The 24253-nt window shown below is 44.7% G+C and overlaps 1 protein-coding gene across 1 annotated transcript in view; it reads left to right on the top strand.

Annotated features, from left to right (window-relative positions):
* The window catches only part of LOC143955206 (uncharacterized), a 139623-nt gene that overhangs the window by 94917 nt on the left and 20453 nt on the right, over window positions 1–24253 (top strand). The window contains 5 exon segments of the mRNA XM_077465292.1: window positions 16830–16959; window positions 17076–17269; window positions 17365–17577; window positions 18239–18380; window positions 20777–22261. Of these exon segments, the coding sequence (XP_077321418.1) occupies window positions 16830–16959; window positions 17076–17269; window positions 17365–17577; window positions 18239–18380; window positions 20777–22261 (2164 nt within the window).

Here is a 24253-nt window from a genome sequence, read left to right as displayed (position 1 = left end):
GTCAATAGCAGAGTAGAGAAGAGAAGGCTTGAGATGACGTAGGTTTCTGTGGGTAACTTTAATGCGGTTGGAGGGAGAGGAGGTGAAGGAGAGGGAGAGAGTGAAACTAATAAGGCGGTGATCAGAGAGAGGGAATGGATAGTTAGAGAGGTTGCATGGAGTGCAAAGGTGAGAGAAAACGAGGTCAAGGATATTGCCTTCGGAGTGAGTAGGATCATGTATCCACTGTTTCAGGTCAAAGAAGGAGGTTAGGCTGAGAAGTTTGGAAGGAGCAGAGGTGTTAGTATTAATAGGGATGTTGAAGTCCCCGAGAATGATTGTGGGGATTTCAGAAGAAAGAAAGTAGGGTAGCCAGGCAGAGAAGTCATCAAGAAATGTTGATACTGGTCCAGGGGGCCTGTAGATCACGGCTATTCTTAAAGAAATTGGAGTGAAGAGACGAATGCAGTGTGCTTCGAAAGAGGAGAGTGACAGAGAGGGAGGTGGCTGAAGTACCTGGAAGGTGCTATGTGGGGCTAGAAGGATTCCAACACCTCCTCCCTTATGTCCACTGGATCTGGGGGAGTGAGTCCAAAGAAGACCACCATGGGATAGGGCCGCAGAAGACGCAGTGTCTGATTCGTGCAGCCAGGTTTCGGTGATGGCGAGTAGGTTAAATGAGTTGGTGATAAAGATGTCATGTAGAGAGGTGAGTTTGTTGCAGACAGAGCGGGAGTTCCAAAGGGCACAAGAGAAAGGGAGTCTGGTCTTGGGAAGAATAGAAATGGGAACTAAATTATGTTGATTGTGGCAGCTGCCAGAGGGTGCAGGGTGATGGGTACAGTTTAATGATGGAGGTCCAGGGTTTGGGGATATATCTCCAGAGTTTAGGAGAAGCAGGAGGGTGAGGGAGGCAATATGGGAGTGAGATTTATATGAAGGGACATGTCCCAGGGTCTTGGAGATTTTTAGTGTGTGTGGATTTAGAATTAGCAGGAGTTGGTGGGTGCAGTAATAAGGAGAGGACAGAAGTGAGGGTGATATATATATGCTGTGGGGGGGAGAAGTGTGGTGGAGTTGAGATAATTTTAGTATAGAGGACAGAGCTGTCAGAAGGAGTGGTAGAGAATGCATGTTATAAGGAGAAAGTGCTAAAGGGTTAAACAAGGTCACCTGGTGTCTTTGCTGCGTTTTTCAAAGTATTTTCTTGTGTACCTTCGTTTAAGTGCAGAGTCAGAAGTGCTTCCACTTATTGAAATCCCCCACTTGGAGAAAGACCCCCAGTTGCAAGTGTGCCCCCAGCAATAGCTTCCCCCAAAGTGAAGCTTAGCTTTATACTGATAGGGGTGGGGTATGGGTGGATTTCAATTATCAATCAGGAGGTAATAAAGCTTGGATGGTTAACAGGGCTAAATTCTAACTTCAGAAACAGGCTAGCAAGAGGGCACTAAAGTTAGAGGGGCCATAATTTTGGGTAAGACAAGGCAGATAATAAAGCATTGTAATCTGGACAGGGCTACAGACTGTTGAGCAAAAACAACATACCAGCATTTTTAAAGACACACATGAAAAGCAGATAGCAGTGTTTCAGTTTTTGGGTGGAGATGGTTCAGTTAGCACATACCAGCATTTATCCAACTGTCCATCCAGAGCCTCTGGTTTATAGACCAGATACATCCTAAATATAGAACCATTTATCCAACTGTCCATCCAGAGTCTCTGGTTTAAAGACCTAAATATAGAATCTCTAAATTTTTGTAGACATGAGCTGATGTTGTCTGTTAACTTCCACTCTATTTACGCCTGTTTTTAGGCAGGAAACGTGTATTTTAAGCAATTAAAAAAAAATAATGGATATGCAAAAAAAAATGATGTTTTGTGATGCAACTGAAGATCTTCTTTTTACCCAGAAACTTGTATACACGTGAAAAAATTCTTGTAAAAAAGAAAAAAAATGTGTATAAGTGTAGAAAAAATGTCTGCATAAGTGATTCTCTAAGCACTTACGAGGCGTGAATGGAGGCTAACCGAGGGAAAAGCACAAACAGGAAGTGATACCCGATAGAGACAGGAAGTAATACTGCTCAACACAGGAAGTGATGTAACACTCCTAAGGAAGTTCCGGGTGAGAGGTGAGTCGGGAGGAAGTAGAGAGAAGACATTGCTGGAACTGGCAACAGAGGAGGTAATAAGATCTTATTTTATATTTACACCCAGTAACCCATCCCCCTCCCCTGTCATTCTCCATTGACCGCATGCAGATTGCAGCTGTCAAACGCCAGGTGTTTGTCTTTTCTTCCTCTAAACGTCCATGTGCACATAGGGGTTTATGGGCAGAAATAGAAATGCAACCAAAATCTCGTTCAGGAGAGGAGCAATTGGGGGAGAAATAAATGACGGGTGCCTGTAAATGCACCTAAACGCTAACCAAAATAAAGCAGCGGTCCGGGGCAGTCCACATAATACCCCCTGAACAAGTCCTTACATCGAGGTGTCTGTCCAGCTTGCAACCGGAAAAGCTTGAGTAGAAGAAGTGGATGGCTGCACACTCTAGTAGGATCCTTAAAAGACATCACAGCATTAGAATACAAGAGAGATCTGGTAATGTGTTTCACGCTAAAATAACACTTATTTATATCAATCGGGGCTAGTTTACACTTGCTTCAAAACAAGACTTCGGACAGGCTTTGTTAAAGCTCTCTGAAAGCCAGTCAAAGCCCCTGTCACTAAATAAAATGAATAGCTTATAGTCCTGTTTACTCTTTGCGTTTTCTTGGGGCTTAGGTGGGGCTTCGATGAACCTTTGGTGGGGCTTCGATGAGGCTTTGGTGGGGCTTCGATGAGGCTTTGGTGGAACTTCGATGAGGCTTTGCTGAGGCTTCAATGGACCTTTGGTGGGGCTTCAGTGAGCCTTTGGTGGGGCTTCAAGCGAGCTTTGCTTCAGACTTCTATGGAGGCTTTGAAGACGCTTGGAAGCACCACTAAAGTTACATGGGATATCGCTTTTGAAGTGAAGCAAAAGCAAGGTGTAAACAGGACTCTAAGCCAACCATTTTATTTAGTGACAGGGGCTTTCACTGGCGCTCAAAGAGCTTTAATAAAGCGTGTCCAAAGCCTTGTTTTGAAGCAAGTGTAAACTAGCCGTTTAATGTGTGTTGAAGCCGAAGCTTCAGTGTAAATGAGCCCTTAGGCCCCCTTTCACACTACCGCGACTTCGCAGGTCGCAATTTTGATGCAATTTTTGCAGCGATTTCAAGGAATGCCTGTGTAACTCGCATCAAAGTCAGCCAAAGTAGTGCAGGGGCTACTTTGAAGTCGGCACGACTTGAAGTCGTACTAATATGAATGGTTGTCATTGGAAATCATGGGGAATGACTTGTCATGGGACTTTGCAGCCCCAAGTCGTGGGACAAGTCGCACAAGTGTGAAAGGGGTCTCAGCGTTCTTTAGTGTGAAATACATCAACCGATAACCGATCTCTCTTGTATTCTAATGCCGTGATGTCTTTTATCTTCAATTTGTTATAATAAAGATTTTTTTTTAAGATAATAGACATCATAGTTGTGTGTTAATACTTTGCGCCAAAAAGAACTAAAATATTTATTTATAATTAAAATAAAAAGCTGCTATCTCCCGAACCTTGGGTGAGAAATACCCCAGTGCAATGTTGAAAAAGAATTAAACAGGAGGCGCTATATAATGAATTATAAATGACTGACCAGTGAATTAAACTAACGTGTCAAAAAAATAAAATAAAAAATACAACTGGAGATGAATCAACCTTATTATGTGCCTAGTGGTAGGACACTGATATTACACCTGTGTTTGGAATAGCCCTTTGTACATATGATTGCACATCAATCGGTGTCCTATGTGTAAAATGTTGTCAACCCTGTGAAACCATAAGTGACAACATATACACACCATATGCTGGAAAATAAATGAATATAAAGTCCAACAAAATATCCACAATATATTCTGGTTAATGTAGTCCACCAAAAAAAATCACAACTTGTGCTAGAAGTAACACATTGAAAAAATATATATAAAAGATAAAAAATAAAGTGAAATAAAATAAAATAAAGTGTCCAATCCAGTGAATGAATGCTAACCAATTTTTTCCTTTAACCAGTTCCCGACCGGCGCACGCCGATGTACGTCGGCAGAATGGCACGGGCAGGCATATTGGCGTACACAGGGCAGGACTTAGGGTGGTGGGGGCCCCTGGGCTTGAGCCACTTTTGGGCCCTACATTCTATACATTACCGTATTTATCGGCCTATAACACACACCGGCGTATAACACGCACCCCAAGTTTAGGAGCTAATTTTAAAGGAAAAAAACTTTTAGGAGGGAAGTTAAAGGAAAAAACTTTTAACATTTAAATGCCCATCAATGCAGCCTTATCAGTGTCCACCTGCAGCCTTGCCCATCCATCTGCAGCCTTGTCCAGTGTCATTTGCAGCCTTGCCCCAGTGTCATGTGCAGCCTTGTCATTGCAGTCTTGAAGTTTAAAAATGGTCTGCCAAGATACAGAGTCCTGTGTATCTCGACGGCTCTCGGGTCCTCTCGGCGGTGTAACAATATATTCAGTGACTCGTCCCAGTTTGCTACGGAAGTGACGTTCCGTCACCGCCATCTTGCTACACCCCACATTCTTCCACAGTAAGGATACACTTTGAAGGGGTAAAGCGGACATCTTGTTACACCCACCGGAGTTTTGCATTTTGCACGTATTTATAACAGTAAAGTCAGTTTATATAGTGAAATAATACTGACTACTTAGATCTTACATTTTAAAAGCAGCGGCAACCCTGCTCATCTCACAGGTTTGCTAATCTGACAGAAGTTTGCTGCTTTTAAAATTCAACATCTAAGTAGTCAGACGGAGTTGTAAGTACTATATTTCACTATATTCCAACTTTAATGTTATAAATATGTCTAAAATGCAAAACTCTGCTGGGTGTAACAACATGTCCGTTTTACCCCTTCTTAGTGTATCCTTACTGTGGACGAGTGTGGGGTATAGCAAGATGGCGGTGACGGAATGTCACTTCCGTAGCAAACTGCGACGGGTCACATAATATGTCCTTACAGCGGCTCTCGGGTCCCGAGCGGAACTGAGAGTAGTCGAGTGTACTCGGCTTGGCTCACAGTCACACCCAGTCCCTGTGTTATGTCCATCATAGGGTGGGACGGGGCGTGACTGTGAGCGGAGCGGAGCAGAGTACACCCGGCTATGTATCTCGGTGGGGCCCATGGGGCCCCCTATTGGAAGGGGCCCATGGGCTTGAGCCCAGTCAAGCCCAATGGTAAGTCCTGCCCTGGGCGTACAGGTACGTCCATTTTTAAATGCCGCCCTGCCATTGTGAGCGTGCCGCCGGTGAAGTCCGGTCACGGGTCCCGCGGACTCGTTCGCTGCGGGGATACCCGCAATCGTCTCACGGGGCAGCTGAACAGGGAGATGCCATTGCGAACAGCATCTCCCCGTTCTGCCTAGCAACAAGTGATGCTGATCTCTGCTCCATGTGATTGGAGCAGAGATCAGTGTTCACAACACAAAGTCCAGCCCCCCACAGTTAGTAACACGCCCCTAGGAACACTTAACCCCTACACTGCCACCCTCTGGTTAACCCCTTCACTCGTGTGCCAGTCGGGACCCCTGTGAGTCCGGTCGCGGGTCCCGCGGACTTGATCGCCGTGGGGGTAACCGCTATCGTCTCATGGGGTGGCTGAACGGGGAGATGCCATTGTAAACAGCATCTCCCCGTTCTGCCTAGCAACAAGTGACGCTGATCTCTGCTCCTTGTGATTGGAGCAGAGATCAGTGTTCACTAACACAAAGCCCAGTCCCCAACAGTTAGTAACACACCCCTAGGAACACTTAACCCCTACACTGCCACCCACTGGTTAACCCCTTCACTGCCAGTGTCATTGCTGTATAAATGACAATGGTCCCAAAAATGTGTAAAAAATTTCAGATGTGTCCGCCGCAATGTCGCAGTCACAATAAAAATCGCTGATCGCCACCATTACTAGTAAAAAAATAAATTATTAATAAAAATGCCATAAAACTATCCCCTATTTTGTAAACGCTATAACTTTTGCGCAAACCAATCAATAATCGCTTATTGTGATTTCTTTTTACCAAAATATGTAGAAGAATACGTATCGGCCTAAACTGAGGGTATAAAAAATGGAAAATTGTATACTCACCTTTCCGTAATTTTCCTTTCCTGACGCATCCCATGGCAGCACACACACTGGGTTGTGACTCCGCCTCCACAACCTGATAGGACTGGTTATCTATAAGATTTGAAGAGGAGTCCGCCGTTGCATTCTCAGTAACTATCACCTTAGAGGGGTGGGATCTGTGTGCTGCCATGGGATGCGTCAGGAAAGGAAAATTACGGAAAGGTGAGTATACAATTTTCCGTTTTCCTGACGCATCATGGCAGCACACACACTGGGAAATAACTCGCTACATGGGAGGGTGCCTTTCAGAAGTTTTTTATTTACTCAAGTACAAGATATGGATGAATTTGATTGAATAATTAATCTCCCGAACTCAACCGTAGTTAATTGAGCCGGGTCTATTCTATAGTGCGACATGAATGTGGTTTTTGATGACCAAGTTGCTGCCTTGCAAATAGTCTCTGATGATACTCTACTGTACGCTGCCCTTGAGGCCCCCATTGCCCTCGTTGAATGCGCTTTCAGGTTTTCCGGTATTGGAAGGTGTTGAACTAGATATGCTTTCTTGATGACTTTAATCAACCATGAAGATATTGTCCTTGAAGAAGCCGCTTGACCTTTTTTGGCGCCATGCGGAATGACCAGGAGGTTTTCTGACTTCCTGAATAGAGCGGTAGCCTCCAGGTAGGCAGATATTGCAGACTTCACATCCAGAGGGTGCGGATTTCCATCTGTGTTGAGAAAAACAGGAAGATTGATCTCCGGATTAAAGTGGAAGCTAGATGCTACCTTTGGCACGAACTGTTCCGAAGGTCTGAGTACGACCCTGTCTGGGAAAAAAACTAGGTGTGGTTCTTTGATTAATAGAGCTTGCAGCTCGGAGACCCTCTTGGCCGATGTGATTGCAACTAGAAATGATAGTTTTAATGTCAAGTCCCATAGGGATACTGATCCCCCCCGGCGAGAAAGGTTCTTTTGTTAAAGCTTCCAGAACGATCGACAGGTCCCAGGTCGGAAAAGTTGGTTTTCTGGGAGGCCTTATTTTTAGGCATTCCTTCTGAAACTGAATGATGAGGGGGTTTAAAGCCCACTTGATTCCTGTCATTGCGGATATGGCAGAGACGTGAACTTTTAAGGTGCTTGACCTTAATCCTTTCTCTAGACCTAGTTGTAGAAATTCTAACGCCTGAGAGACTGATGGGAAAAGGGGGTTGCAGGACTGTAGTTGGGCTATTGCGGAAAATTTCTTCCAAATCTTATTATATATGTTGTTTGTCGATTTCTTCCTTGCTTGTTGTAAGGTGGATATTACTCTTAATGAACAACCCTGATCTAGCAACCTTTCCCTTTCAGTTTCCAAGCCGTCAGGTGTAATCGCTCTGGTGACGGGTGTAGGAATTTCCCTTGTGAGAGCAAGTCTGGGAACAGCGGAAGTGGGAGAGGCTCCTCTGTGTTCAATTGCAGGATGGACGGAAACCATGGTCTTCTGGGCCAGAAGGGCAACACTGCTATTACTGTGGAAGACGAACTCCTCAGTCTGGCCAGAAACCTGGCTTTTAGGGGCACCGGAGGGAATATGTAACCTAGGCGAAATTCCCAAGGATGGTGGAGACAGTCGATCCCTATTGCTGCTGGATAGGCGGTCCTTGCTAAGAAGCGAGTACATTTGCGGTTCGCTGGAGTTGCTGCCAGATCCATATCGGGAACGCCCCATTTGCGTGTCAGAAGAGTAAAGGCCTTGTGACTGAGAGACCACTCATTGTTTGAAATAAATATTCGACTTAGGTCGTCCGCGAGTTGGTTGTGAATCGCGGGTACGTATACTGCCTTCAAATCCGTCAGGTAGACTTGGGCCCACTCGATTATAGGTCGAACCTCCTGCATTAGGACCTTGCTTGTGGTGCCCCCTTGCCTGTGGACATAATTCACAGCCACTGTATTGTCCATGCGCAGGAGGACACTCTTCCCTGAAAGAAGGGGACTGAAAGTTAGAAGTGCTTGCCATGCAGCCCTGAGTTCCAGAACGTTTGAGACTATCCCTTGTGGACAGAAGGGCCAGCGGCCCTGTGCTCCCCGGTCTAGATGATACGCTCCCCACCCAAGATAACTGGCGTCCGACATTACTATTTCTGGGAGTGGATGAACAATAGGACGACGGCGTGCTAAATTGCTGGTTTGAGTCCACCATCGTACTGACTCCTTGACTGTCCTGGTGATTGTTATTTGTTGTGACATTGACACCCCGTTCCATTGTTTTAGGAACGAATTCTGGAATACCCTCGAGTTCCATTGGGACCACTGAACCATTAGAAAGGTTGATGACATTGAGCCCAGAATGCTTAAGCATTTTCTTGCAGACAGGTGGTCTACTGACAGTAGCTTTTTTACTTTGCGGATAGGAGGATAAAGTTTTTCCTGGGGAAGCCCTACTGTGTTGGATCTGGTGTCCAATTCGGCTCCTAGGAAGACCATTTTCTGTACTGGGACAAGGCTGCTCTTCCTCCAGTTCACTATCCACACGAATTGCTGGAGTGTGGAAATTAGAATTGAACGATGTCGTAGAAGTGTTTCTCGATTGTCTGCTAGAAGAAGAATATCGTCGAGATAGTGTAGGACTCTTAGACCCCTCTCTCTCAATAGTGCTATAACCGGAAGTAACACCTTTGTGAAGGTCCTGGGTGCCGTCGATATCCCGAATGGGAGGCTTTTGAATTGAAAGTGTTGCTTGCCTATCGCAAAGCGCAGGTACTTTTGAAAGATTTGATGCACTGGAATGTGTAGATAAGCGTCGGACAAATCGACCGAGAGCATCCAATCTTTTTCTCCTATTGTTAGTAATATTGATTGGAGACTCTCCCTCCTGAACGATTCGACTAGAATCATTTGGTTTAACTTTTTTAAGTCCAACACAGGCCTCAGGTCTCCTGTTTTCTTTAACACCAAGAAAAGGGGAGAGTAAAAACCCCTCTCCTCTCTGCTCCTGTGGAACTTCTATGATTGCTTGCTTTTGGAGAAACTCCATAATGTATCTGACCCAAAGCTTTCGTTTCAGGCGCGAAAAAGGTAGTTTGGTAGGACTGTAGTGTTTTTTTTGGCGGTTTTCGCTTGAACTTCCACCTGTGACCTTGCTGAACGGTGGATATCGTCCAGGGTTCCTTTATTTTGTCTATCCATACTTGGGCAAATAGCCTCAGCCTCGCACCTACTATTGCGGGCTGGGCATGCGTGGCATCAAAAAGATTTTTGTTGTTTGGATCTTCTGTCCGACGGTATTAGACACGATTTTCCCCCCGTGACCTTTGATATTGCGGAATCTAATTTTGAACCAAAAAGGTTAGTGCCATCATAAGGGATCTTACACCAGCTGGATTTGGAAGTTGCGTCAGCAACCCAAGGTTTTAGCCAGAGAGCTCTTCTGGAAGTTACTGAGGCTAGCATCGCTCTTGCTGAGGACCGTATAACGTCCACCGCCGCCTCTGCTACGAAATCACCCGCAAGGCTGAGTTCCTGCAGTGCTGAAATAATCTTGTCTTGGTCTGCTGCTTCTACAATTAATTTTTCAACGCCAAAAGTCCAGGAGGTGATGGCTCTACCGACCGCTGCTAGAGCAATTGCTGGCCTACAGGCCCCCCCCGCTACTGAATAGGCTTTCTTAAGGTCGAGGACGATCTTGTGATCCATCACATCCTTAAAGGTTACGGCGTCTTCTATTGGTAGGGTTACATAGCGCGCTAAACGCATTAGTGAGGAGTCTACCACGGGAGCGGAGATAAGAGGGTTCACTGCTGGCTCTTTTAGGGGATAGAGCTTTCCTAATCTGTTATTCAAGCCGGACTTCTTTTCTGTTTTTTGCCATTCATCTTTCATGAGCTCCTCTAGCTCTTCAATAAAGGGGAAGACCTCAGGGTCTTTTTTTTTTTTTTTTTTTGGGTTAGGGAAATATTTCCGTAACTTAGGTGGGACGTCTCTCTCTTCTTCCCAACCGATCGCCTCCTTAACTGATTTCGCAAATGGGTTTATTAATGCAAAGTCGAAAACTGTAGGGGCCAGGGGTTCCTCATCCTCTGGGGAGTCGTCTGGATCCTGAGGGGTGTGAGAAGTTGAGGCTGAGTTAGATGACCTGATTGGATCGTAAGCTGTCACCTGCAAGATTGTTTCTTTAACCGAGTCTCTTATAATATTGGAAGCTTCTCTAGCGTCAGCTTCCTTGTCTCGAGTTGCTTCCTCCAGACAGATTTGGCAAACAAGCTTACTAGGTAATGCTTGCGCTCCACAGACCCAGCAGGTATTAACCGCAGGACGGGTATGGTGTTCCTCTCGGTGTAAGGATGACGCTTCTCTGCGATGACGGGAAGACCTTGACCGACTGCGCTGAGAGTGCCTTGAGGGGGAACGTTCCTTTCTTTTAGAATGGGATGACCCCGATGACCTGCCAGAGCTACCAAAATGAAAGGTATTAATGGCAGTGCTCTCTTTTTCTCCTCTTTATTGCTTACCAATCCATACGTCCCCTTACCTTGTAGTTCTAGGATGGTCTACTAAGGCAGCGGTCTCCATAGGGAAGAATAGAGTACACCTGTGACCAGAGGTTTTCAGTGTAAGAGCCAATGCAGAGTATGGGCAGAAGGTGCTGACACAGAAATAAATGGTAAAGCACATAAAGATGATAGAAAAAGGGCTTACCAGAGATCAGGAGGACTTGTCTTGCAAGTCAGCAGGCTGTGTGCAGAGATCAGGATGGTAGATGTTGTAGAAAGCACAAGCAGCACTTCAAAACGAAAATGACAGTTTTTAAATAGCCCGCCGTCGCCGGAGGAGTGACATCACCGCCGCGCATGCGCACTGGCTGGCTGCGCCGCCCTGCGCCATCTTGGATGCTGGCAAATGCAGAGGACAAGGGGAAAATTACTTCCTGAGCGCCGAGCGTCCGAACGCGGCCGCCATGATGGAGAGGTCACAGCGCTGTGGAACTACAGGGCTCAGCGTGCCCAGAGCGAAAGGAAAGGGAAAAAAAAGGGAAAAAAAAACGAAAAAACAAGCAGAAAGGGAGGCATGCCTGGGAAGTAAGTGGGAACCAAAACAGATAGGGGGGGAGACCGCTGCAAACTATTAAAACCTTTTTAAGGTTTTGTCTTTCAAAGGTCTGTTATGTTGATTTTGTTGTCTTGCCCCTGAGACCACCAGAGTGGGGCCCCCTGCGTTATAGCCCATTTAGAGACCGTACGGACAGGGGCTTCCAGGTAGGAGAGGCTGAACCTAGCTGGGGTAGAGCGGTAAGGGGCTCCATTGCTAACCGATCGCAAACGTGATGTCCCATTCAGGTGAGGAAAAAAAGGAGAATGCAACGGTGGACTCCTCTTCAAATCGTATAGCTAACCAGTCCTATCAGGTTGTGGAGGCGGAGTCACAACCCAGTGTGTGTGCTGCCATGATGCGTCAGGAAATGTTTTTTTATATATTTTTGGGGGGTATTTATTATAACAAAAAGTAAAAAATTATGCGGTTTTTTTTTTCAAAATTGTCGCTCTATTTTTGTTTATAACGCAAAAAATAAAAACCGCAGGGGTGATCAAATACCACCAAAAGAAAGCTCTATGTGTGGGAAAAAAAGGACGTAAATTTTGTTTGGGAGCCACGTCGCACGACCGCGCAATTGTCAGTTAAAGCGACGCAGTGCCGAATCGCAAAAAGTGGTCTGGTCTTTGACCAGCAAAATGGTCCGGTCTGTAAGTGGTTAATCGATTCGTTGTTTCAGCCCTATAGTCCACCAAAAAAATCACAACTTGTGCTAGAAGTAACGCATTGAAAAAATATATAAAAGATAAAAAATAAAGTGAAATAAAATAAAATAAAGCGTCCAATCCAGTGAATGAATGCCGACCAATTTTTTTCCTTTAAAGATAGATCACCTTCTCCGGTGTGTTGTACACCCAAAGTGCTCCATGTATAGATGATATCTCCTTACCAGATGCTGTTGACCTTTTTTGTTCCCATAATAAGGTCAATAAAAGCCTTTGCACGATGATGCTTTGCTGCAATACAATGAGGGTTGTATGGGATGCCCTTAAGAAAAAACTTGGTACTCCCCCAGATGGTTGGCCAAGTAGTATATGTGAAGGATATAAACAGGCCAAAAATAGTGTAATCCTGTTTATTAAAATTATTATAAAAAACAAAAGCCGAATGGCCCCTTACCAAGGCACTTTTTAAAGTAAGGGGCCATTCGGCTTTTGTTATTTATAATAATTTTATAACCTTTGAAATAGTTCTCCAGTCTCGGGGAACCCCTGCTGAAAAATTAGAAATCTACAACTCATGATACATTAGTGTGATGGTCGGTGGGAAGAATGGTCCTTACACTTGTGGTCATTGGGAAGAATTACCTCCTTACAGATAGCTAAAAAGATCAATGGGGTGAGTGGGAACTTATCTGAGAGGCAGAAATTGCCCAATGCTGAAGGAACCCCTAGCAACCTCTGGAGGAACCCGAGCTTTCCACGGAACCCTGGTTGAGAACCACTGGCCTAGACGTTGGGCGTGTTTAGCGCTTAAGCGTTCATTCATTTCAACGGCCAGAATAAATGACTATTCTGGAAAAAATAATTGAATGAACACCCGAACGTGTCTAAACGCGGCTTTAGGCGCCTTTTTAATGCTGCTTTTTCTCCTTGTTAGGAGGAAAGTGTTTAGAAAAGTCTAATGTGCATGAGGCCTTTATCTCCAGCAACTGGGAACAGCAGCAACGAAAGTGGTAGGCCACGTAAAATGACAGATGCATCCAAGCCTTACATCACCAAGTCCAAGGCAAAGCGTCGGATGCAGTGGTGTAAAACACGCCACCACTGGACATTAGAGCAGTGGAGATGTGTTCTCTGGAGTGACGAATCTCACTTCCCTGTCTGGCAATCCAATGGACGTATCTGGGTTTGGCAGTTGCCAGGGGAACAGTACGTGCCTGACTATGCCAAGTGTAAGGTTTGGTGGAGGGGGTGGGAGGGGTTATAGTGTGGGGGTTGTCTTTCAGGGGTTGGGCTTGGCCCCTTAGTTCCAGTGAAGGGAACTCTTAAGGACATCAGCATACCAAGACCTTTTGGACAATTTCATGCTCCCAACTTTGTGGGAACAGTTTGGGGGACGGCCCCTTCCTTCTCCAACATGACTGCCCACCAGTGCACAAAGCAAGGTCCATAAAGACATGGATGAGCGAGTTTGGGGTGGAGGAACTTGCCTGGCCTGCACCTGCAACCTCAACCGAATAGAACACCTTTGGGATGAATTAGTTCGGAGACTGTGAGCCCAAAGCCAGGTCCATAAAGACATGGATGAGCGAGTTTGAATGATCAGTGCTCATTCAAAGTAAAAGACAAACTAAAAAAAAAATATATATATCCTTAACCCAACATGTTTCGCCTCTAAACGAAGCTTCTTTAGGAGTGCAACCGTAATGTTGTGTCAAACAAAGCACACGGCAAATGGCCTGTGTATATTCCCATTGGGCGATTTCTACTCATATCCTGTTCTGTTGACAGAAGGAATAGAAATGAATGGAAATTTCCCAAACTGGAACAGACATAAGAATACAAGAACAGCATATTTAATACATCTCCAATCAAAGAAAACCTAGAATAAACTTTTTTTTTTTTTTTAGTATTGTACTTTAACCACTTCAGCTCCGGACCAATAAACACCTTAAGGACCAGAGGTCTTTTTGCAATTTCGCACTGCACTGCTTTAACTGGTAATTGCGCGGTCATGCAATATTGCACCCAAACGAAATTTGCGTCCTTTTCTTCCCACAAATAGAGCTTTCTTTTGATGGTATTTGATTGCCTCTGCGATTTTTTTTTTTTGCGATATAAATGGAAAAAGAGCGAAAATTTTGAAAAAAAAAGATATTTTCTTCTTTTTGTTATAAGAAAAATCGAATAAACTAAATTTTAGTCATACATTGAGGGCAAAATTTATTCAGCCACATGTCTTTAGTAAAAAAAATGTCAATAAGCGTATATTTTTTGGTTTGCGCAAAAGTTATAGCGTCTACAAACTAGAGTACATTTTCTGGAATTTACACAGCTTTTAATTTATGACTGCCGATCTCATTTCTTGAGGTGCTAAAATGGCAGGGCAGTACAAATCCCCCCCAAATGACCCCATTTTGGAAAGTAGACACCCCAAGGAAATTGCTGATGGGTATGTTGAGCCCATTGAATATTTATTTTTTTTGTCCTAAGGGATTGAATAATGACAAAAAAAAAAAAAAATATTTTTTTTACAAAAAGTTGTCACTAAATGATATATTGCTCACACATGCCATGGTTATATGTGAAATGACACCCCAAAATACATTCTGCTGCTTCTCCTGAGTACGGGGATACCACATGTGTGGGACTTTTTGGGAGTCTAGTCGCGCACGGCACCCCGAAAACCAATCACCACCTTCAGGATTTCTAAGGGTGCAAATTTTTGATTTAACTCCTCACTACCTATCACAGTTTCGAAGGCCATAAAATGCCAAAATAGCACAAAACCCCCCCAAATGACCCCATTTTGGAAAGTAGACACCCCAAGCTATTTACTGAGAGGCATGTTGAGTCCATGGAATATTTTATATTTTGCCAAAAGTTGCGGGAATATTACAAACTTTTTTTTTTTTGCACAAAGTTGTCACTAAATGATATATTGCTCACACATGCTATGGGCAGAAGTCAAATTACACCCCAAAATAAATTCTGCTGCTTCTCCCGAGTACGGGGATACCACATGTGGGGGACTTTTTGGGAGCCTAGTTAACTAGCTACCTAGCGACACTAGCGACACTGATGCAGCGTTCAGAAAAATTATCGCTTAGTGACACTGGCAAAAGGGGGTGAAAGGGTTAACTAGCGGAAATCAGGGGGTTAAAACCATTATTGGGTAGTATATCGGGGTACCTAGCGCTATAAAAACCTGGCGGTGAACCTAAAAAAATAACTAGCTACCTAGCGACACATGCAGCGATCAGAAAAATTATCGCTTAGTGACACTGGCAAAAGGGGGTGAAAGGGTTAACTAGCGGCAATCAGGGGGTTAAAAACATTATTGGGTAGTATATCGGGGTACCTAGCGCTATAAAAACCTGGCGGTGAACCTAAAAAAATAACTAGCTACCTAGCGACTGTAGCGACACTAATGCAGCGATCAGAAAAACGATCGCTTAGTGACACTGGCAAAAGGGGGTGAAAGGGTTAACTAGCGGCAATCAGGGGGTTAAAAACATTATTGGGTAGTATATCGGGGTACCTAGCGATATAAAAACCTGGCGGTGAACCTAAAAAAATAACTAGCTACCTAGCGACACTAGCGACACATGCAGCGATCAGAAAAATGATCGCTTAGTGACACTGGCAAAAGGGGGTGAAAGGGTTAACTCTAGGGGCAATCAGGGGGTTAAATCTTTATTGGGGGGTGATAGGGGGCTACCCTGGACCTAACACTAACTGTCCTGACAGTTTTTACTGTCACAACTGACACTGAATGCATTGATCAGTAAAGAAATGATCAATGCAATCAGTGACACTGTGACTGGGGGGGGAGGGGGGGCGGGGGGGGATCGGGGGGCGATCGGGGGGGGGGATCGGGGGGGGTTTGTGTGCCTGTGTGTACCTACATGTCAGTGTAGTGTTCGTGCAGACTTACTTTTACTCTTCTCCTCGTAGTCCGGTCAAAAAGACCGCCCCGAGGAGAATGACATCACTTCCTCCTTCCTGTGTAAACAATACACAGGGGAGGAAGCTTCTCATTGGCCAGGAGCGATCCAGAGGGGGTGGCCGAAAACGAACGGCCATCCCCTCATCACGGAGCGCTCCTGGACCGAATCGGACCGCCGTAACCAGCGGGAGGGGGTCCGATGGGACCCCCCACCCGCTGGAAGGCAATCACGTAGATGTACGTGATTATGCCTGCCTGTGCCATTGTGCTGACGTACAATGGCAATACGGCGGTCCTCAAGTGGTTAATAAGAGTCTGTTTTTTTACTCATGAGATTGATAAGTGAAACCATTAATATAATATAAGAAGCCAGTGAGGTGTCAGAACTATGGAGGAAATCTGTGCCGACATTATTCCCAGTATTCTGGTACAGTCCAGATAAATCTCAGTTTATTATCCTTCTACAGAGAGGAGAGTCTTTTGTAGATCACATGACCACATCAATGAAGATGGAGACGGGCCAAAATCACATGACTGAAAGGATATTGAACCTCACCCTGGAGATCATCTACCTGCTGACCAGAGAGGTGAGGAGGATTGTGGGAGGTCACATGACATCACTCTTATCTCTATTAATAAAACACAGACCTAACTGGAGAGGTGAGGAGGATTCTGGGAAGCATGTTGTGATAATTATTATATTCTCCCTTTACACAGGATTATAAAGTAGTGAAGAAAAGACCTGGAGATCCAATGACACCCAGCAGCCGTCTTCCCAGGACATCACCCATCACAGTGCCTCCACCTCACTGCCTGACAACAGAGGTAACCAGTGCCAAGAAGATTCTAGAAGTCACCAACAAGATCATTGGACTGCTGACAGGAGAGGTGAGCGGTGCCGGGAATTCTGGGACATTATCCAGTAACAGACAAGGGATGTGTCTGGATGGTGACTGTATCATTGTGTGTGTCAGGTTCCTATAAGGTGTCAGGATGTCACTGTCTATTTCTCCATGGAGGAGTGGGAGTATTTAGAAGGACACAAGGATCTCTACAAGGACGTCATGATGGACAATCAGCCGCCTCTCACATCACCGGGTAAGAGGAGACTTTATTGTAAAGGAGAGAGCAGTACGGAGGGTCCACCTAGATCCCCCATCATCTGATAAACACATAGAAACAATGTATTCAGTCAGTGTGTGTGTTTCCTACAGATGGATCCAGTAATGGGAACCCACCAGAGAGATGTCCCCGTCCTCTGTATTCCCGGGATTCCACACAGGAAGATCCCACCATCCCTCACCATCATCAGGTAGATGGATCCTGTAATGGAAACCCACCAGAGAGATGTAGCCCTCCTCTGTATTCCCGGGATTCCACACAGGAGGATCACACCCTCTCACATAAGGTTAAGTAGTAAGCTAACTAATAGCTGATATTTACATTTTGGCCTGTTCAATATCTATGTGGTTACAGCTAAACTCATTTCTATAAAATATACAGGTTATAAACCAGAGTGATCCCAACAATGCTGTTAAAAAAGAGATAAAAGAAGAGGATGATGAGGTTGGTGTGATGGAGAGGTTTTCCAAAAGACACAAAGACCCCTTCATGATGGAATCATTCAGTGACACAAACCCACCAGAGAGATGTCCCCGTCCTCTGTATTCCTGGGATTCCACATGGGAAGGTCAGATCGTCCCTCACCATCATCAGGTAGGTATAGAACTAATAAATTATTTTGACCACTTCAGGTTTTGCGCTTCAAAACCCCCTATAGACCTATAGCAATTTTTACATTTCCAGTATGAGCCTGCTTATTCTGTGATTAATTTTCATTACTCAGTGTATGTAAAGTCTAATGCAGTGTACACGCGAACGGAAAATGCGACCGTGTGTATGCAATTCCGATGCGCAAAAACTCACGCATGCTCAGATTCAACTAGGAGACAGAAGCTATTGGCTACTGACTATTGAACGTCCTTTTTCTAGTCCCGTCGTATGTGTTGTATGTCACCACATTCTTGACGGTTGGAATTTGATGTGACCGTGTGTATGCAAGACAGCTTGAGCGAAATCCCGTCGGAATTCCATCGGGAAAACCATCAGAACTTTTTCCGACCAAAATTCCAATCGTGTGTATGCGGCATAACAGTACTTTTCCCCTCTATTCATTATGACAGCCAGTAATTGCAAGCAATATCAACATGGGGGAGTGATTTTAGGGGTAGAGAAGCTGCTGTTGAAGTTTTTTTAGGTGGTATCTCCTACATTAAAAATCCTCAAGTGGCTAAACTATAGGAGAATATGTTTCTATGTATGTTATTTCCACTAAATTTTTCCAGATGTTTTGTTCTATCTTTTTTGGGGGGTTTAGGGTGAAGAACTGAAAGACATGAAAGTTGAGATTAAAGAGGAAGAAGAAGAGAGGTTGGTGAGTGGAGATCAGCAGTCTATGGAGGAGGGGGAGATGATTATGGAATGTAAAGAGGAGGAATCGTCTCTACAGATAGACACAAGTAAGTAATAAACACTAAATGAAAAAAAACTGTTCACATTTTTATTTTACTTCTATGAATATAAAGTATGTGCATTTAAGTAGACATTGCCCCCCTAGAAAATGCTAATGTGGCAACTGATCCAGAGGAAGGCAGAAAACCCTTACACAATTTAGCCCAATTTTCACCAGCAAAGATAAAATAATTCTTTATTCCAACCTCCTCTGGCAGCAGCTACAACTCTTAGCCCTTGTACACACGGTTGGAGATTCTGACCTAGTGTGTCCGATCGGACCGTTTTGTCGGATATTCCGACTGTGTGTGATCTACATCGGACTGTTTCCGTCTGAGTATCCGACGGACCAAGTTTTCCAACTTGTTGGTAAAATTTTCAGACAAAATGCTCCGATCGGACATACACCGATCATGTGTAGAGAATTCCGATCGGACAAAGTGCCACGCATGCTCAGATCAAATTCCTACACCAAAGCTATTGGCTACTAGCCTGAACGTAGTCCCATCGTAACCAAATCACGTCATTACGTTCTGAACAATCGGAGTTTCCGACAACTTTGTCCGACCGTGTGTATGCAACAGTTTCGGACAAAATCCGTCGGACAAAATCCGACGGACTTGGTTGTCGGAATCTCCAACTGTGTGTACAAGGGCTTACACTCTAATTTTGATTCCTCAGCTTTCAACACCCAGCCCAACCTTCTCATGGGCCCAATGCCTGCTCGTTCTGTAACAAGCTCACCTCTCTCATTTATCTTTCTATCTCCAACTCCTTTAACCCAGTGGTCATCAATGCTGTCCTCAGGGCCCACTAACAGGCCAAGTTTTACCTTGGGGAGATTCAGACTAGAATACTGCAATCACTGAGCAGCAAATGATATCACCTGTGATGTATTTCAGGTATCTTGCAAACCTGGCCTGTTAGTGGGCCCCCGAGGACAGGGTTGATGAGCACTGCTTTAACCTACTTGATGTTACTAAAATCTGCATTCAAGAATCTAACACTGCCTCTCCAGCTGCCCTTTCCCATAGTGATCTCCACTGGACTCACTCACCCAGACCCAGTGGACGAAAGGGAGGTGGAGTTGGAATCCTTTTGTCCCCACACAGCACCTTTCAAGTCTTTCCCAAACCTTCCTCTATATCCTTCTCTCAATATAAGGTCACGTTCCCAAAAAATTAGGTGGAGATAATGTACACCATATGAAAGGTCCATCTCCATTCCTCAATATAACGTCATGTTCCCAACAAACGAGGAGGAGATACTGTACACCATATGAAAGGTCCATCTCCATTCCTCAATATAATGTCATGTCCCCAACAAATGAGGAGGAGATACTGTACATCATATGAAAGGTCCATCTCCATTCCTCTATATAACGTCATGTTCCCAACAAATGAGGAGGAGATACTGTACACCATATGAAAGGTCCATCTCCATTCCTCAATATAACGTCATGTTCCCAACAAATGAGGGGGAGATACTGTACACCATATGAAAGGTCCATCTCCATTCCTCAATATAATGTCATGTTCCCAACAAATGAGGAGGAGATACTGTACACCATATGAAAGGTCCATCTCCATTCCTCAATATAACGTCATGCTCCCAACAAATGAGGAGGAGATATTGTACACCATATGAAAGATCCATCTCCATTCCTCAATATAATGTCATGTTCCCAACAAATGAGGAGGAGATACTGTACACCATATGAAAGGTCCATCTCCATTCCTCAATATAACGTCATGTTCCCAACAAATGAGGAGGACATACTGTACACCATATGAAAGGTCCATCTCTGTTCCTCAATATAACGTCATGTTCCCAACAAATGAGGGGGAGATACTGTACACCATATGAAAGGTCCATCTCCATTCCTCAATATAACGTCATGCTCCCAACAAATGAGGAGGAGATACTGTACACCATATGAAAGGTCCATCTCTGTTCCTCAATATAACGTCATGTTCCCAACAAATGAGGAGGAGATACTGTACACCATATGAAAGGTCCATCTCCATTCCTCAATATAACGTCATGCTCCCAACAAATGAGGAGGAGATACTGTACATCATATGAAAGGTCCATCTCTGTTCCTCAATATAACGTCATGTTCCCAACAAATGAGGAGGAGATACTGTACACCATATGGAAGGTCCATCTCCATTTTTCAAAATAACATCATGTTCCCAACAAATGAGGAGGAGATACTGTACACCATATGAAAGGTCCATCTCCATTCCTCAATATAACGTCATGTTCCCAACAAATGAGGAGGAGATACTGTACACCATATGAAAGGTCCATCTCCATTCCTCAATATAATGCAAAATGATATATTTGAGTGAACGAAGTAAAAATCACAAAATTTTTTACAAAAACAATTGCTTTCCAACAGATGGACACTATGTTTGGAATGGGAAAATCTCTGAAGGACATCATATTTTACCTCCACCTTATAATACAGAAGACAATGGAATTGCACAATATTCTCCAGGATTAAGTTCTAATACTGAATGTACACATCACAGACCTCACCCTTCTGAGGGATCAATGGATCCCTCTAATCCTGAGGAATCTTCTGATACATCACATACTGTTACTCCAGATATCCTCCTGAGATTTCACAGTACAGATCCATCAAATCCCACAAAAAGTTCTTCAAGTCGTAAAGGAGTTCACACAGGAGAAAATTCATTCCCGTGTTTGATGTGTGGGAAATCCTTCCCTGAAAATGAAGCCCTTCTTATACACCAGAGAAGTCACACAGAAGAGCGTCCTTTCTCATGTTCAGAGTGTGGGAAATGTTTTATTAAGAGAAAAGTACTTCTTATGCACCAAAGAATTCATAAGGGCGAGCGTCCTTTCCCATGTGCCGATTGCGGGAAGTGCTTCATTACGAAAGGAAGGCTTTTTGAACACCTGAGAATTCACACAGGTGAGCGTCCTTTCTCATGTTCAGAGTGTGGGAAATCTTTCACTATGAAAAGAGACCTCCTTCAACACCAGAAAATTCACACGAATGTACGTCCTTTCTCATGTTCAGATTGCGGGAAATGTTTCTATCGCAAATCAGAACTTCTCATACATCAAAGAATACACACGGGGGAGCGTCCTTTCTCATGTCCAGAGTGTGGGAAATGTTTCTATCGCAAATCATGCCTATATCGACACCAGAGAAGTCACACCAGTGAACGTTCTTTCTTATGTTCGGAGTGCGGAAAATCCTTCACCGACAGCGGTAGCCTTCTTAGACATCGGAAAATTCACACTGGTGAGCGCCCTTTCACGTGTTCAGTGTGCGGGAAATCTTTCACCATGAAGGGAGACCTTCTTAAACATGAGAGAATTCACACAGGTATGCGCCCCTTCTCATGTTCAGAGTGCGGGAAAGGTTACATTGACAAAAGAGACCTTCTCAATCACCAGAGAAGTCACACGGGTGAGCGTCCTTTCTCATGTTCAGAGTGTGGGAAGACTTACGTTCAAAAAGGAGACCTTCTTAAACACCAGAGAATTCACACAGGTAAGCGTCCGTTCTCGTGTGCAGAGTGCGGGCAAAGTTTCATCGACAAAAGAGACTTCCTCAATCACCAGAGAAGTCACACAGGCGAGCGTCCTTTTTCCTGTTCGGAGTGCTGGAAATCTTTCTCTATGAAAGGAGACCTTCTTAAACACCAGAGGATTCACACCGGAGAGCGTCCTTACTTATGTCTAGAGTGTGGGAAATCTTTCACTATAAAAAAAGACCTCCTTAGACACCAAAGAAGTCACACGGGTGAGCGCCCTTATTCATGTTCAAAGTGCGAGAAATGTTTTACACAAAAAAGAAGCCTAATTAGACATCAGAGAGTCCACATACCTGCTAGCGCTGTTGAAACATGTACGTAGGCTTACAACCGGTGGAATTTTTCGGGCCATAGAACAACTGGTGGACTAAGTCACCCTTTGGAATCTTCTTTTTTCTTGGAGACCCCGGTGGTAAAATCTTCCTGCTACAGTTCCTATCTCTCTTTCTGCCCACACTGTGGGTCTCCTTTCCTCTCCAAAATATAAAAATACAAGTCTAGCAGGGAGAGGGCCCCTCATTATGGGCATGGCTTGAATGCAGACTCTGGAACTCAAAATATCGAACGTACTAGAGAACAGTTGAGACCAAGTGAGCCTCAGGTTCTCCGGGGGTGAGATTGTGTAAGGCAGGGGCAGGCAACCTCGGCACTCCAGCTGTGGTGACACTACAAATCCCATCATACTTCTGGCTCTAGGAGTCATGCCTGTGATTGTCAGGGTCTTGCAATGTCTCATGGGACTTGTAGTTTCAAAACAGCTGGGGGCCGAGGTTGCCTACCCCTGGCGTAAGAGGGCTCAAGTATTGCATTGTGCAAGTCGAGATTTTTGAGGATGTGGTTTAAAAGTTCTGGGTGCACGTGCATCAGATTATAGTAATGTAGACCCCTACTCACATAGATAACGCAACAGCACTGACCCCAAAAAGGTGGGTAACACACCGGCAATCATGATCATATATGTGGCAACAGTTGGGCAATCATGACCATACATGGGGCAACAGATGGGCAATCATGACCATACATGGGGCAACAGATGGGCAATCATGACCATATATGGGGCAACAGCTGGGCAATCATGACCATACATGGGGCAACAGATGGGCAATCATGACCATACATGGGGCAACAGATGGGCAATCATGACCATATATGGGGCAACAGATGGACAATTGTGACCATACATTGGGGCAACAGTTGGGCAATCCTGACCATACATTGGGGCAACAGCTGGGCAATTCTGACCATACATGGGGCAACAGTTTGGCATATATGCCAGTGCAAGGGCCCATGTATTGTGTTATGCAAGTCAAGATTTTTCAGAATGGGGTTTAATTCGTTTTGGGTGTGCATGCATCAAATTATAGTAATATAGACCCCTAGTTACATAGATAATACAAGAGCACTGAACCCACAAAGGTGGGTAACACACTGGCAGTCATGACAATACATGTGGCAAAAAATTTAGCAATTATGACCATACATGGGGTAACAGTTTGGCAATCATGACCATTCATGGGGCAACAGTTGGGAAATCATCACCATTCATGGGGCAACAGTTAGGCAATCATGACCATTCATGGGGCAACAGTTGAGCAATTATGACCATTCATGGGGCAACAGTTTGGCAATCATTACCATTAATGGGGCAACAGTTGGGCAATCATGACCATTCATGGGGAAACAGTTGGGCAATTGTGACCATTCATGGGGCAACAGTTGGGCAATCGTGACCATTCATGGGGCAATAGTTGGGCAATTGTGACCATACATGGGGGAAAGTTGGGCAATCATGACCATACATGGGGCCACAGTTGGACAATCGTGACCATACATGGGGCAACAGTTGGGCAATTGGGACCATACGTGGGGCAACAGTTGGGCAATTGTGACCATACGTGGGGCAAAAGTTGGGCAATTGTGACCATACGTGGGGCAACAGTTGGGCAATCGTGACCATACATGGGGCCATAGTTGGGCAATCGTGACCATACATGGGGCTACAGTTGGGCAATCGTGACCATACATGGGGCAACAGTTGGGCAATTGTGGCCATACATGGGGCCATAGTTGGGCAATCGTGACCATACATGGGGTCACAGTTGGGCAATCGTGACCATACATGGGGCAACAGTTGGACAATCGTAACCATACATGGGGCAACAGTTGGGCAATCCTGACCATACATGGGGCAACAGTTGGGCAATCATGGCCATACATTGGACGACAATTGGGCAATCATAGCAGTGCAAGGGCCCAAGTATTGCATTCTGCAATTCAAGATTTTTCAGGGTGTGGTTTAAAAGTTT

This window comes from Lithobates pipiens, unplaced genomic scaffold (assembly GCF_037356315.1).
Source record: "Lithobates pipiens isolate NorthernLeopardFrog02 unplaced genomic scaffold, aLitPip1_a1.2 Scaffold_35, whole genome shotgun sequence".
NCBI classification, from domain to species: domain Eukaryota; kingdom Metazoa; phylum Chordata; class Amphibia; order Anura; family Ranidae; genus Lithobates; species Lithobates pipiens.
Note: the sequence above shows the minus strand (reverse complement) of the source record. Positions and strands in the feature narration are given on the sequence as shown.